Raw genomic sequence first — 17112 nt, forward strand, 5'->3', positions numbered from 1 at the left:
AACACTCATACACTGCTGGTGGGACTGCAAACTAGTGCAACCTCTGTGGAAAGCAATATGGAGATACCTTAAAGAGATACAAGTAGAAGTACCATCAGTGATCTTAGCTAGATCTTCTGGATAACTTGCTGCAGCCTCTACATGAGGCCTTGCTGCTGCTACAGCTTGCACTTTTATGTTACAAAGACATTTTTCCTTAAACCTCACCAATCAACCTGCTAGCTTCACATTTTTCTTTTGTAGCTTCCTTACCTCCCTCAGCCTTCACAGAATTAAAGAGAGTTAAGGCCTTACTCTGGATTAAGCTTTGGCTTAAGGGAATGTTGTAGCTGATTTTATCTTCTATTCAGATCACTAAAACTTTCTCCCTATCAGCACAAGGCGGTTTTGCTTTCTTATCATTCATGTGTTCACTGGCGTAGCACTTTTCATTTTCTTCAAGAACTTTTCCTTTACATTTGCAACTTGGCTAATCGTGTGGCACAAGAGTCCTAGCTTTTAGCCTGTTTGGGCTTTCAGCATGCCTTTCTTACTATACTTAATCATTTTTAGATTTTGATGTAAAGTGAGATATGTGCAATTCTTCCTTTTACTGGAACACTTCGAGGCCATTGTAGGGTTACTAATTGGCCTAATTTCAATATTGTTGTGTCTCAGGGAATATGGAGGCCCGAGAAGAGGAAGCGAGATGGGGAATGGCCAGTTGGAGCAGTCAGAACACAAACATTTGTCAATCAAGTTCACCATCATATATGCATTCAGTTCTTAGTACCGCAAAATAATTACAATAGTAACATCAAAGATCACTTATCATAGATCACCATAACAGATGTAATAATAATAAAAAAGTTTGAAATACTGAAAGAATTACCAAAACATGACACAGAGACACCAAGTGAGAACATGCTGTTGGAAAAATGGCACAGATAGGCTTGCTTAAAAGGTTGCCACAAACCTTTGATTTATAAAAGATGCAATATCTGTGAGGCATAATAGAGTGTAATAAAACAAGGTATGACTGTACAGAAATTTTCATAGCCTGTTATTCTTTCACTCTTTATATGAGAGTTCTACCTGATAATAATCCTAATGGGATTTTACATCTAACAGTCATTTTATTTGTAACTGCTTCAGTTGGTTACTGTGCATGATTAGTGTGTGTGTGTGTGTGTGTGTGTGTATGTGTGTGTGTGTGTGTGTATATTCTGCCTGGTGCCTTTCCTTTTTTGCGATAAATCTCGTGACTATAATTAAGTAGACTGAGGTAGAAAGAAAATGTATATAAATATGGATACTGTGAAATGTAACCCCACATCAATTTACAACCGCATTTTAAAGGCCTTTTTCCCTCTTGGCAAAAATTTCAGGCCCTGCTGGGTAAAGCAACATTTGCATGTTTGAGAAATTACATACAAACAAGCAGAATTTGTCAACGATCAATGCATACCAAGTAGGAAGATCAAGGGCTCTCACCCCATGAGGCAGTCAGACTCAGATTAACAAATATACACCAGGGAAGTCTGTTTTTAATCATATACATAAAATAAAAACTAGTATGAAAAATAATCATTAAATTGATTTAGAGCGAGCTTTTAAAAAATAACATGAATGCCAATTATAAAGAATGTTTTTCATATCACTTTCAACAGAATCGTGCTATTTAACATTAAGAATAATGAAAACTGAATTAGTTACTTGGAAAATTATTTAAATAGATGAGGAAGAAGACAAACTGGTTTAAAATTATATCTCTATCAACAAGTTCATTTAAAATGATTACATACATACACAAATTTGCTATTTATAGGAATGTGGCTCAAACCAAAACCATATGTTTATATGTATAGCTACATATGCCCAGAAATGGTTAACAAATTTGCCTTAATTAATAATGTGCTTCTCTGTCGGGAGGGGGGAGGGGTGGCAAGGGCAACGTAACCTAAACATTTGTACCCCATAATATGCAGACATAAAAAAAATAATAATAATGTGCTTGTTACTTGGAATCATTCTAAAGGCAATTTCAAAAAAGGAGATTCAAAAACGTTTTGATTAATAGAATCAATAAAATCAAGTATATAAAGGTGACAAATTTAAATGTATAAGACAAGGTAGGTTTGTTTTATATTTTAATTTATAATAACATTAGTTTGCAGATACACCACCATATTTGACTTAGCTATTAATGGTGGCCCAGAAATTCACTGATATTTGCAATGATATGTTGAAAATGATGTTCTCATGAACTACTGGAAACAGTATAAATTGGCAGTAACCTTTTGAAAAATAATTTGACAATATGCTTTATACTAGAAAATGTCCATGTCCACCCCTTTTGTTTTTTGTATCTTAAAACCTATTTTGCAAGATCTACCACGAGGAAACAATCTACAATGAGGGAATGAAGAAGTGGAAGAGGGGGAAGGGATTATATACATTAATTTATACATAAAGGCTTTATTTATATTGGAGATAAAAGTGGCCTAATGATAATAATGCTGACATTCACTGGACAGTTATTAGGTGCCAAGCATTGTTTAAACACATTACATGGAATGGAAGCAATCGAATGGCCTACATTAGGGCACAGGTAAAAAAAAAAAAAAAAAAAGGCATATTTTTTTGTATGTATATGCCACTGAAGAAAAGGCACACGATGCAGGGATAAAAATTATGTGTTCATTTATAACAATACATATAGTTAAAGAGCATATTAAAATACAGAATGGAATAACAAAACAGAACAATCATTAGAAAGAGTTTGTTTGATAAACTTTCTGGGAGACTTAGGGATAGAATGTTTGAGACTATCAACTCTCACAATGATTGAGTCAGAACTACTGATGTAGTACTTATTTAGAGTCATTCAAGTTCTTTATGTGATTAATTTCCGCATTCCTTTCAATAACAAGGATAAAAGGGCAAAGATGATGAGAACTACATCAACTTACTTTACTATGACCTTTAATTATTTTCTTAAAGAACTTATGATTGTTGAAAATGGATGGTGGTGATGGTTGTACAACAATGTTAATGTCCTTAATGCCGTTAAACTGTACATTTAAAAATGGCTAAAATGTAAAATTTTGTGTTATGTGTATTTTACAATTTAAAAAAGTTAAGAAAAAAAGAAATTTAAGATTGAGCATCCTGAACAATCTTCCCTTTTATTTAATGTGTTTTATTCAGTAGAAAAGGGTTTAAAATTAAACAAGGGACTTTTTTTTTATCCTATATAAGAAAGAATTTCAGTGCCTTGTTTCATTCAATATTCCTTTCCTGGTTTCTCTATTTAATCCACTCAAATTCTAATTCTTCAAGGCCCAGTTAAAATTACTCATTCCCCATCATCCTATTTCTAACTTACTACGTCCCAATAGTAATCCAGTTGTAAATAAAAAATTACTGAAGTACAGTAAATATTACTTAAATCTGAATATAAATACAGGGTTATATATAAGTCACTGAGATAGGGCAAATTCATTGCCAAAGGAGTTTTAAAAAATAAATAAGGAAAACAGCACTTACTCCTGAATAAAATAGGAGTAAAATCTCAGCTGGGTTCTAATTTTATAATTAGTAAAATTACATGTCACTAATTAGAAACTGGGAAAAACAGTCTGTTTTAAAGAAGCATGAGCAAGGACATGGTGCAAGAATATTGCAAAACACGTATGAAATGGAAAGTTGTACAATTTGCTAATAGCATAGCAGTCACAAAGAGTAGCTGGAGGAAAAAGTAGAAAGACTTCAAGATTTAAGGCCATGAATGTTTTTGAGCAGAGCAGTAACTAATCAAGGCACTTTCTCTGAGCCTCAGTTTTTTCATTTACATGGAATTCTCTCTTCCCTTCCTTCTGGTCCACCCCATAATCTCCACCTGTTAAACCCTATCCAGACCCAACTCGCGTACCAGCTCCTCCATAAAGCCGCCATTGATGAACTCCAAACATGGTGCTTTTAAATTCATGCACATTTTCCATTCTCACCTTACACTCAAACTCTCAGCACTATATCCAAGTTGGCCAGTCTTTCCTTTATGAAATGAACCCTTTTCTTGGCTTCTGTACTACATACTCTTGTTTTGTCCTCCTCCTCTAGCTCTAGATAGACTATGAAATGCCAAAGTTTCCTAGGGCTTGATCCTAGGCCCTCTTCTTATCCTGTTCTTCTCTCCTAAGGTGCTTTTATCCATTCTTCCTGCTTTAAATACCATCTCCATACTTATGACTTCAAAAGCCACATATTTAGGATGCCCCATCCCCTAAGCTCCAGCAGCAGCTATCTAACTGCCTCCCTGACATCTTAAATTCAACACATTTCTAGAACCAATTCTTATTCCTCAAATCCTGTTCTCTGCTGGTTTTCAAGTGGCACCATCAACTACTCAGTTCGAAAACTAAAAACCTAGAAGTCAGATTTACTTCTTTCCTTTTCTTCTCCACCACCTCCATCCCAGCATACTTTTTTCTAAATATGTTCCAGACTTTCCTTTTCTCTCTTCCATCACAGACACTCTTACCTCCCTAAAATCCATTCACTCAAGCATTTAGAGTGATTGTTTTAATAATGTCAATCTGATTGTGATTTTTCCTGCTTCAAATCCTCCAAAGGTTTTCCACTGGATTTCAAGTAAAATTCCCAGTCCATCCAAGGCCTTACATGGCTGGCTCCTGCCTACCTCTGCAACACCTTCTCATCTCTTCTCTCTAACCCACCCTGCCCCAGCCACCCTGGCCTTTCAGTTCCTTGAACACATTCTTGATATTCCTTCTGCTTAGATTGTTTTTCCCTTCTCCTGTTCCTTTTCATTCTTCAAATACTTACTTAAATATCACCTCCACAGAAAAGCTTTGCCATATTACCCCACAGTAAGAAGTTTCTTCCTGTTGTTTTCTTTTTTTTTCTTTACGGCACTATCGAAATTTAATTTTTTTTCTTTGATTACTGTTGGCCTTCCCACTAAACTATAAACCCATGTTTTTTATCATTCAGCATGCAGAAGTTCCTATCACAGGACAAGTGTTCAAAAGGTGTTTACTGGACAGATAAATGTCAGTTCAAGATATGCCTGGTCTTTCTTTTTTGACCTTAGGCAAAAAACCCAGAAACTCCTTCAATGAATATTTAATTAGTATGTACAGTATGCCACATATTGTGAAGAAAGCTAGGGAGATAAAACGTGAAGGATAACCTATAAATCTAAGGAAAGAGTAGATGTACACAGTTATAAAAAATATGTTGTGAGGTTTTATATGAAAACTAGCATGAATGATACATGTCAGCAGTTAAGTGGAGAAATAACTTCAGGTTGGGGCAATTAGGGAATACATCACGGAGAATGTCATGTTTGAGCTGAGTTTTGAAAGATGGGAAAGCTTCTGACAGTCAGAGATACATCAGAGGGCATCAGAAATGAAGGAAGCAGTTTCAACAAAGGCAGGAAGGAGAAAAATCATGATGATTAGGGAAGGGCAAACCGGTTGGCATGATCTGGGCTTTAGTACAAGAGTGGCAGAACATGGGTAGAAGGGCAAGTTGGGTGGTATTTTTAATGTCTGGCTAATGATGGAGCTAATAAAGTTCTCATGTATGAGCCCAGGTGAAGTTTCCAAAGGATTAGGTAGAATGGTAGCAACCAGAGTGGAAAGGAATAAAAGGACATGAAAAAGTTGATAAAACAAAAGTCAATGGCAGTGCTTCTCAAACTATCTATGGTGAAAAGACAATATTTTGGGGGTTCTAAATTGTCACAGAACAATAGTTTTGTCAAATGCAATAAAAATGAACTATAGTCATGTGCTCCATAATGACATTTTGGTCAAGGAGAGACCACATATATTATGGTGGTTCTATAGCATTATAATATCATATTTTTACCATACCCTTTCTATGTTTAGATATGTTTACATACATAAATACTTTCCATTGTGTTACAATTGCCTGCAGTATTCAGTAGAGTAACGTACTGTACAGGTTTGTAGACTAGGAGCTACAGGCTATACCAGACATCCCAAGTATGTAGTAGGCTATACCATCTCAGTTTGTGTAAGCACATTCTATAATGTTCACACAATGACGAAATTGCAAACTGATGCATATCTCAGAGTGTATCCCCTTAGTTAAGTGATGCATGACTACATTAGAAAAATAAAATATAAAATAATATAAAACCAAAGCCCCCAATTTTTATTTTTAAATTCAGCAGACATAAATTATACTTTTTAAAATAGCTACAAAATTTCTAAATGCTAACTCAATTTCTGTATTTATCTCATCATGGACTGGTAATAGTTTGTGGGTTAGCACCAGTCTGCAAACCTCACTTTGAATAGCACTTTTGTTGTTTATTGGACATTGTCAGTGACTGGATGCCATGAAAGTCAAAAGTGACTCTGAGATTACTCATCTAAGTGACTGTAAGCATTGCAGTACCATAAAGTTCAGAAGTTTGGTGGGAGAAGGTTTCACTGTAGAAATCATGGGTTTTCTGCAGTAGGAGTCATTGTCTTCATGAGAAAATCCTACAAGAGTTACAAGACATTTTCTATACAGGATTTTTCATTATCCTTATTTTATTTTATTATTCTGTGGCTACTAAAAAAAAAAGAAGATAGGTACAGCTAATTTCAAGGAAGCCCTAAGTTTACAGGAAACAATGTCAAAGGCTAAAACAAACTATTTAAATATTTTAAAATGTATGATTACCCACTGTCATTTGCAATCAAGTATAATAAAGATACACAATCTCTGGCACCTCATATTCACATAAATTGATATAAATTATTTTCTTTTTGACAGACACATGCACATGTAATTCCATTCTTTTGAAAAACATTTTTGGTGGTGGGCTCATAGTGATTTAATTGTCCTTATGTTCCTTAAACCTGTGACATAAATCTTGGGTCACCAGCTGTAGACAAAGAATTCTTCTATTTGGCTTGACATTAGAGATTGATGATGCTTGACTAGCCAAGTAGAGGCCCATGTTTTTGGTAATGAGAAATAACAGAGCTCCCAACGGATATAAGAAATTGAAATCAGAGGCTTCATAAACGATAAATTCAGGGCAAAAAAGTGACAGCAGTACTGTCAAATATTAGATGATTAAAAATGGGAGAAAAAGCCTAAGAGAAAGGAAGCCAAAATGCTTCTAATTATCTGCAGCAAATGACAAGCATGACTTTTTTTTTTTTTTTTGAGACGGAGTCTCACTCTGTTGCCCTGGCTAGAGTGAGTGCCGTGGCATCATCCTTGCTCACAGCAACCTCAAACTCCTGGGCTCAAGCGATCCTACTGCCTCAGCCTCCCAAGTAGCTGGGACTACAGGCATGTGCCACCATGCCCGGCTAACTTTTTCTACATATTTTTAGTTGTCCAATTAATTTCTTTCTAATTTTAGTAGAGACGAGGTCTCGTTCTTGCTCAGGCTGGTCTCGAACTCCTGAACTCAAACAATCCACCCGCCTCGGCCTCCCAGAGTGCTAGGATTACAGGCGTGAGCCACCGCGCCCGGCCAAGCATGACTTTTGATAATGTAATATTTGATAATGATATACTAGTTAAGACATTTGTTGCCCTACATGACCTTCTAAAAAAACAGCAGAAGCAATAACACAAACTTTTTACAGTTGACACTTGATAATGCCATGATACCTATGATGATGTATTTACCAAACAGATTTTCCTCATTAATCTCAAAGGTAATGAAAGTTTAAACTATGAAATTTTAGACAGAGCTTAGATAAATAGAGTCCCTCACCAGGACCTGGCAGGTAAAAATTTTAAATGTAATACAATAATTCTTACTGATTAAAAAAAAGTAAGTGAATTAAAAACTCAAAATATCTGCTATGACTTACCCAAATGGATCACCAACCACAAGGAATGCAACATCACTGATATCGGCATCCTTTAAAATATTATCTGCTTCTTGTTCCACTTCTTCTCTGTCAGCAAGAATCAATTTTCTTCCATAAAACTCTTCCTACAGATTCAAGTCCAAGATCAAAATGAGAGACAGCAGGTGACCATATCAATACACATACACAACAATCTTTGGGTACAATCTTTGTCTGGTAGAAATCCTGGTAACCATCCAAATATAGTTCATTCAATACTAGCAGTCTATATCATGCTGCAGTTAAACTCAGTCTTTGGGGCTATCTTAATATCCCAAAGGAAACAGACCTCTTAACATCTGAGGCTTTTTTGCATTTTAAATGTATCTCTAAATATAGTTCTAATAGACTGGGAAGAACGCTGTAGGATGAACAGAGAATATGCATTCATGAGCCCCACTTTAGAAACATGATATAATACACAATAAATATATTAAACAATAATTATAAAGAAACATGGTAGTTTAGATTTTAGTAAATTTTCTATGAAAAAATGTATGGTATCTCAGCTAAAATGAAAAGTAACACCGATGACAAATAATAGAAAATTAAGATTTAGCTATTTGCAGAACCAGTGAACATTCCTACTCAAATGCACAAAAAACTAATTAAAAACTGTATTCCCTAGTCATTGCTAAAAAGGCAGAGCTGCAGGGGAAAGAACTGACTTCTAAACCTATAGAAAGTTTCCACACAAACTGCTTTGTGAATTAATCCCCTGCAGTTCAACGTTAGACAACAAATCCAGCAGAGAGTGACTTAGTAAGCTGGTGGTCATGTGGTAATGGTTACAGGGTACTATCCAAGATCATGAATCTTCTAACTGATTTTCTATGGAGTAATATGTAATTCAAATGGAGTAAAAATGGATGCATAGATAAATAATACTGTTTTTTACATGTTGAGAAGTTTGTGTGAAGTGTTAAAAGTTACAAGGATTGCTGTACTGGCAGAGTATCTGGTACTCAATAACATTTGTCAAACAAATGAGTAAATGAACAAATGATTAAACATCCAAAGATAAATGCTATAGTTCTAACTCTAATAATTATCTCCTAATACTTGAACAGAATCTGTTCCTAAAATGTGAAAAAGATCCCTTCCTTTTCTCTTCACATCTTAAAAGAAATGTTCCAGAAGTCCCCAATGACAATGTTTATATAGATGAAAAATGCTCTCTTTATTTTCACTTTTACAATGCACTTTTTCCTTAATCACTAATTTTTATGTTTTACTTTGATTTTATGACCCCAGAAAACTTAATAATTGCACAACATTTACATTCACATATCTAAGAGAACACATGAATGTTTAAATAGAAACTAAAGGAAACTATGGCCTTTTCTGAACTTCTAACATTCCTTAGAAAAGACCAAGAAGTTATAGGCTACTAGTTTAATGCTAGTAGCAATGCTATCCCATACTTTATCAAGGATTTAACAGCAACAAAAAAACCCACTCTCTCTTCAAGACTTCTATCATTCGTCATTCTGTACTTAACATTTATCCTTAGAAATATTTCACTGAGACAACAGAATGTTTATACACACACTCAAATATCCCAATATAAACAAACAGCTGATCCTCTTGAAATAACAGTGTTTAACACATTGACTGCCACACTAGAAAAACAATTTTTTCCTTGGGGTCACAAGTGTTTTATTATGGAAATAGAATAAAAACTTTGAAAACAAAACAATTCTTTCTAATTTAATGAAAATTTTGTTATTTTTTATTGTTTTCTGTGAATTATATGCAATTAAATAGTCAATATTAATTGTACCAATAAAAACATCAACAAGTAAGATTTTCACGAACTAACTGCAGGGTTTTGCCCAGGGGGCCCCCTATCACGTAACCTGTATGCTACAGCATGGCAGCATGAGTTGCCTGTGTACCACACAGCTCCCAAAGTAAAGAGATATGTGAGTTACATATGCTTCACAAGGCCCTAGGCTCAAAACTAGTGGGAGTTAAATACAACTCACATGGCAGTTAATGTGTTAAAAAAGGGAAGAGACAGTAAAAGCAGTAAGAGACTGGTACTACATTATTTTTTAATGTACCCACGTATTTATTCATTCACTCAATCACCATAAAAATATTTCTTACTCACATCTTCTGTGCTGAACTCTATGGCTAATATTGGGAGACAATGATGACTAAGACATACATAGCCCCTGCTCTTGAAGAGCACACTGTCTAGCGGGAAACTACCACATCACATGTACTATAGGAGCATCAAGCCTATTCAGGGATCAGGGAAGGAAAATAATAAACAAATAGTACCATTTACAAATGATTTTAAATTTGCATCATATATATCCAATGACTGATTAGCTAGTTTTTATACAACCTCAGCCCTAATCATCTCCCATTCATGAAAAATTAAGGTAAAATTCAAAATTCATTCTTAGGCTGAGCACAGTGGCTCACACCTGTAATCCCAGCACTTTGGGAGGCTGAGGCAGAAGAACTGCTTGAGGCCAGGAGTTCAAGATCAGCCTGAAAGAGCTCCATCTCTATAAAAAATAAGAAAAATTAGCTGGGTGTGATAGTGCACACCTGTACTACAGCAACTTGAGGGCTGAGGCAAGAGGTTCTGAGGCAAGAGGATCACTTGAGCCCAGGAGTTTGAGGATGCGGTGAGCTATGATGATGCCACCGTACTCTAGCCTGGGCAACAGAGCAAGACTCTGTCTCAAAAAAAAAAAAAAATTCATTCTTACACTAAGTCGGCAATTTTTCTATTTGGAAGACAGACTAAAATTAAAATTATTTTCAGATATTTCTGGAAGGACATACAGGAAATTAGTAATAACTGCCTCCAGGAAGAAAAATTGGGATAGAAATCTTTTGATGTGTATATCTTTTAGTACCTTTTAAATTTCAAACCGTTTAATGGATTACTTACTCAAAAAGCAAAAGAGTAGAAGTTCAAAGTAGTATATGGAAACAAATGCAAGGACAAAATCTTTAAAAATACTACATTTAAAGAAGGAACAGAGAAATAAGGAGGACTGAGAAGAATGGAAAAGTAGGAATAAAACCAAGAAAGTCAGTTTCAAGGAATAGTTAACCACATCAAAAGAGGTAAAACAGGTAATAATTCAAAACCATTATCCAAAATTCTTGGCTAGTAAAGAAATGTTCAAAAACAGAGATATATTCTCAAGGAATGGAAGTCAGCCTGCAGGGATCTGAGACCTGAGTGGAAGTGGAAAGAGTAAAGGCATGCTTTTTCAAAAAGTTTTGGATAAAGAAAAGATAGAGCAGAATAATAACTATGGTGAAAGAGGTTTAAAAGAGAATCTTCAGCATGGACAGTGTTTAAATATGGTTTCAGGATGAGGGGAGAAGGACGTTAATACAGGTTGAACATAAAGAAGAAAGGAAAACTTGTAAGTAAAGTTTCTAGGGAAGGGAGTAGAAGGGGTTTTACAAAACACATTTAGGTGGAGTTATGTCTTGGACAGGAAGAGAATCTCATCTTACAAGTCATTTTCTAAAGCTGGAGGGAAGACAAATTCAGATTTATGGTAAAGGCAGATGAGAAGTTTATAAAGTTCATAGCTGATGGCCTCATTTTTCTCCTTTACTGTTCTCTCCTCTGTTTTCCTGATCTCAATCCACAGTAGTTGAACAGGAAGACAAAGTAATAGAGGGAGCTGGTATCCAGGTGACATAAGTTAGGAAGAGACACGAGGGAACAGATACACTGCGAGAAAATAAAAGAGCTATTTCAGTGAAGCCCAATAACAAGTATGGCAAAAGTCTGTGTTTTCCCCCTCCATGCTTTTGATTACGGTTAGTTTTCCTTCAAGATGGAATGCTGTTTCTCTTCCCCTTACCAAATCTTACCTATAATAACAATATTTGTATTAATGTACTTATATTGGGCTTACTCTATGGTCAAGCTCTGTTTTAAGAACTTTATGCATATGAATTAATTTACTTTTCTCCTCAATCTGAAATAGGAACTATTTTTATCCCCATGTTACAGCTAAGAAACAGAGCACAGAGAAGTTAAATGACTGCTCAAGATCACAGAACCTTGGTAGGTTGCACAAGCTTCACAAGTGCTACAAATGGGATAAAGATAAGAAAAGTTTAGTGATCTCCTCTGCTTTCTGCAGGGTACCTGGGGCCCCACAGTTAGTCTCCTCTGTCTGTAAGCACCTTCCTCCATTCACCCTAAAGGGCTGTACAAATATTACTATTTTCTATTTGAACCATGATGTAAACAAAAGAAACCAAACAAAAAAAGACTGGGGTTCACTATTTTAAAACATAGCTCACAAGAGCAAACAGACAACCTACAGAATGGGGGAAAACTTTTGCATGCTATAAATCCAATAAAGGGCTGATAACTAGAATCTACTTAGAACTCAGGAAAATCAACAAGAAAAAATCAAACAATCCTATCAAAAAGTGTGCAAAGGACATGAACAAAAACTTTTCAAAAGAAGACAGAATAATGGCCAAAAAGCATATGAAAAAATGCTCAACATCTCTAATCATCAGGGGAACGCAAATCAAAATCACAATGAGATATCACTTATCTCCAGTGAGACTGGCCTTTATCAAAAAGTCCCAAAACAATAAATGTTGGCGTGGATCGGAGAGATAGGAACACTGATACACTACTGGTGTGACTGCAAACTAGTGCAACCTCTGTGGAAAGCAATATGGAGATACCTTAAGATACTCTCCTTATGGAGAATTACCATTTGATCCAGCAATCCCATTACTGGGCATCTACCCAAAAGAACAAAAGACACTCTATGAAAAAGACACCTGCATCCAAATGTTTATAGCAGCACAATTCACAATTGCAAAGATGTGGAAACAACCCAAGTGTTCATCAATACATGAATGGATTAATAAAATGTGGCATATGTATACCATGGAGTACTATTCAGCTTTAAGAAACAATGGTGATACAGCACCTCTTGTATTCTGCTGGATAGAGCTGGAACACATTCTAAGTGAAGTATCCCAAGAATGGAAAAATAAGCACCACATGTACTCACCATCAAACTGGTATTAACTGGTCAACACATAAGTGTACAAATAACAATAACATTTATTGGATGTCAGGCAGGGGGGAGGGGGGCGGAGGGGACAGGTATATGCATACACAAAGACTGTGATGTGCACCATCCGGGAGATGGACACGCTTGAAGTTTGGACCTGGGGGGCAGAGGGGGTAAGAGCAACATACATAACCTAAACATCTGTACCCCCACAATATACTGAAATAAAATCAAAAAAAAAAGAAAAAGAGAAAGAAAACACAGCTCAAATTCCATCAAGTCCGTAGTATTACCTGACCACCACAGTTCGAAATGATCTTCTCTCACACATGTATTCCAATAGTAATTAATAACTAGTAATTATTTAGTATTTGGGACAGCTTCTACTACTTAGTTGGTGAAAGCTAGGGTTTGGATTTAGATAAGATCATCTAGGTTCTTTACAAATATATATATTTTATAGTTTTTCCTTCCATCGCTGTTATGAATTCTTACTTAAATCTTCCTTTATCATTTAAGTTTTCCTGGTTATAACACAGATGAATCACGAACCACTTATCAAGACCATCGCTTATGTTTCTTTGTATAATGTACACAGGTGCATTATAGGCAGGAAAGTTATGACGTATCCACAGAAAGTGCCTAAAGAAATTCAAGATATATATACCAAAACTAAAACTGTTTCTTAGATTCACTGTCTCTAGATTAACTTTTGAATAGAGAACATATAAATAATACTACCAGTTTAGCAATTTGAAAGCAACAGTTTTCAGTGTAAAGCAGATAGATTGCAGATTTCTTTAGCAACGCCCATGTGCCTTTTATAAAATATCATTTGATTATTGAAAAAAAAGAACATGTTCATCGTACAAAATAGAATTTTCTAATTTTTTTACTGTGTAATAGTTATGTGTAGTTATTGAGATCAGATTGTATATATAGGTATGTAAACACATGTCAACAATTTCTAAAAATCAATTTTTTAAAAAAGAAAAGGTAGAAATGAAAGGAAAAAGGAAGTGGTTGAATAGAAAGTGGCTCTCAGATTTTACTGGGCAATATAAGGCATTAATTTTTTTTTTTTATACTTTAGTCCAGAAATGATTCATTTAAGGTGGCTGATGTGGTACGGCAATTTGCTCAGGAAAGAGCATGAACTGAGGAACTAGAAGAGGATGTGCAGAGCACACTAAAGGAATTCTGCAATAGGGCAGGATCCAGGATTGACCCTTTTGCTTGAATCTTACTTTCTCTGTAAGAAGTTGTACTTTGTGCAGCTATTATCTATCCTTGAGAATACAGAGACACGGTATAGTAAAAATGTCAAAAGTAGCAGATCTCAACCCAGGGCTGCTTTGGTTCATATCCTGGGGCTCTATGACTCACTATCTGTATGACTATGGACAAGTTTCTTAACTTTTCTGTGCGTGTAAAATGTGAACAGTAATTATAGATTAATAATCCTAATCAACATGTAAAGCATTTAAAACAATACATAGTAAATGTTCTATAAAACTTATTATGAAGGAACAGATATTCTTGCACCTTAAAAAAGTACACATAATTTACCTATAGGTGATGTTGGGCTCAGCCCCAAACCTTTACTACATAAGTAATAACCTTATAAGTACATTTTTGGAAAAAAATACTTTAAAAAATGATAGCAACCAAAATTAATATTTAGCTAGCACTTAAAATTTACAAAGCACTTTCACACATTCACCTTAATGAAACCCTACATAACCCTCCAACTGGTTATCCCCATTTGACAAATGAAGAAACTGAGATTCAGAGAAGTTTGGAAATGCAACTGTTGACAAATACCATTTCTAAACACTTTTGTGCCAGGCACTATGCTGAGAAGATACAAAATAGGCATTTTTGAACCCATTTTGCACAGTAAGAAATTAAAGTTAAATGACTTGTCCAAGGTCACATTAACATGTAACAGGGCAAAGATAAAACAAGGTCCAAACTTTCCTCTGTGCCATGCTCTGACACCTTATGCTGCTGTTTTATGTGTGTCTATTCTCTTAGATAGTTTGAAGTCCATTCTAGTTTTCCATGATCACTCATTAGAGAGACATATTTCCATCTTTTTGAGGTTAGATATTTTGGTTCCATCCTAACATTGACAAAAGTGGGAGCCAAATCAAAGCAGGTCATTAGATACAACCTTTATTTCAATGAATAGTAGCAGTCCTTAATTTCTTCATCAAGATTTTAAACTAACTCTGAGACCTTCAGAATTCTCTGGATTGTGAATCTGAGAGGACAGAAGACCTGAAAATCTTAAATCACTTTTTTGTTTGGAACACAAGACAAAGGTAATTCTAAAAATCGACTCCCTTCTCCCAGAGCACGCCCATTAATCTTTTGATCTTAATCTATATTCTACTTGGAGTTTGACAATGAATCTGAACTTAACCTTTCCTCCAAAATTTACTGAGCCCTTATCAGGGCCAGCAAAATGTATTAATGTAATACACTAACAAATCCTCTGGTTACTTAGTCCCAGGTTCACTCAATATATACAAGTATATGAGTATAAGCCTTATTGGGCCTATCTAAAGGTAAGAGCTCTCTAAATATGATACAGACAGAAAGGCGATGACCATTCCCTATGGAAATACTTCAAAGGGGGAAGATTTCAGCTTGGTTTTTTAATATATAACCAACTCATTAAGGCTGGGTCAGCACCTCTTTAGCACTCAACAAAGAAAGGATTTCTTGGCTATTTCATGAAATAAGGGGTTTTGATAACTATCCCCAAGAATGTAAAATAACTTTCCTATTTGCTGGAGAAAGCTGCAAAATTAGACTTGTAAAGTAGGACAAAGCACCCTTTTATTTTCCAAGTCACTTGGTTGGTGTACAATTTCCATTCTCCAACTCCTCAGATTCTTAATGAGCAGGGGATGTGCTTTAAAGGATTTAAACAAGCACGCCTTAAAATTCTGTTGAGTTTAGTGTACGAAAACCAAATATTAGATAGCTTTCTTCCCAGGAGGCTGGGGAACCTTAAGCACCTACCAAGGCTTCCTTCCCTACAGTCAGGACTGAGGTGTACGCTTCCAGATACACTCGACTGCAGCGTCTTACAACTTCCAGGCCCTTGACTGTGATGTCCTTGGCATCTCCCAGGCCCAAGCCGATGAGGTAAAGCATCTCAAATTCCAGGGGAGGAAAGACTGCAGGACGAAGTGAACAAGAAAAACAATGTCAGCTACACCAAGGATTTCCACCTAAAACCTAGTGATCAACACGAAGGTGAAAACCAAAGCACACGAGGAACAGCATATTACGAGTGAGGTTTGGGAACTTTACGTTCAGTGTTTTAAACAACCCTACAGCTTTGTCTCTCGATATGCAAATCTAGGAGCAACCAATTACCCGCTGAGAGAATTATGGCTGGTTCTCCGTCCTCCCCAAATTCCTAACTGCCGCCTTCCCGCAGAAGCGGCTGTCAAAGTGCCGGATCCGCGCCGAGCAAGGACGCACGCCGCCGGCCTCACCTACGGTGCCGCAAAACGCACGCGCATTTACTGCACTTTACGACTGGCTGGAGAGGTGCGCGAGCGGGCTCCCGGGTAGGGGAGGCCGCATCCCGGCTCCACTGGCAAACACCCGCGGGCCTCTGGGGCGGGGAGACGAAAGGTCAGTGGCTCAGGATGAATCGGTCAAGCGCCCCCTGCATGGCTTCGGGGAAAGGACCTAGCGCGCGCACGATTCCCCTAACCAAAGGCTTAAACTGCCCCTTCCTGGGCCCGAGTAAATGCAGTAGCTCTTCGCCCCGGAGGAGCCTGAGTCGAGGGTCACGCGCCTCGGGGAGAGTCAGCAGGGGCGCTGTGCCTCGCGACTGCTCCTCGGGACAACAGAGGGGGTCGCTCGTGGGAGGGACTTCCCTAACTCGCCCTGAGTCTGCCCAAGTGCACAGATTTTAAGCCCCGCCTTCTCATCCTGGCGAAGTTTAACCGGCTGCCTCCTTGATGAGGCGTCAGATTAGCAAACCCGGCGGTAAGTGTAATTCTGATTTCCCAGCTGGGCGGTGCCTCCTCGGGTTTACCCCTAGACCTCAGGCCAGAATGCCCCAAGGATCTCCCTCAGTCATCCTCAGTTTTGGGAATCCCAGACCCTCCTGTGCCTAAAGAAGTAACCTTTAAGGGTGCACAGGG

At 36.8% G+C, this 17112-nt stretch overlaps 1 protein-coding gene across 1 annotated transcript in view; it reads right to left on the reverse strand.

The window, feature by feature from the left end:
- The window catches only part of DPH5 (diphthamide biosynthesis 5), a 47714-nt gene extending 31260 nt beyond the window's left edge, over positions 1–16454 (reverse strand). Inside the window, exons 1-3 of the mRNA XM_012654858.1 lie at positions 16331–16454; positions 15971–16128; positions 7863–7987 (exon numbers count right to left, since the gene is read on the reverse strand). Coding sequence (XP_012510312.1) covers positions 7863–7987; positions 15971–16105 — 260 coding nt within the window. The 5' untranslated portion in view covers positions 16106–16128; positions 16331–16454. The remainder of the gene's footprint in view (positions 1–7862; positions 7988–15970; positions 16129–16330) is intronic.
- Between the last annotated feature and the right edge of the window lie 658 nt (positions 16455–17112).

Source organism: Propithecus coquereli, unplaced genomic scaffold (genome assembly GCF_000956105.1).
Source record: "Propithecus coquereli isolate 6110/MARCELLA unplaced genomic scaffold, Pcoq_1.0 Scaffold45, whole genome shotgun sequence".
NCBI lineage: Eukaryota > Metazoa > Chordata > Mammalia > Primates > Indriidae > Propithecus > Propithecus coquereli.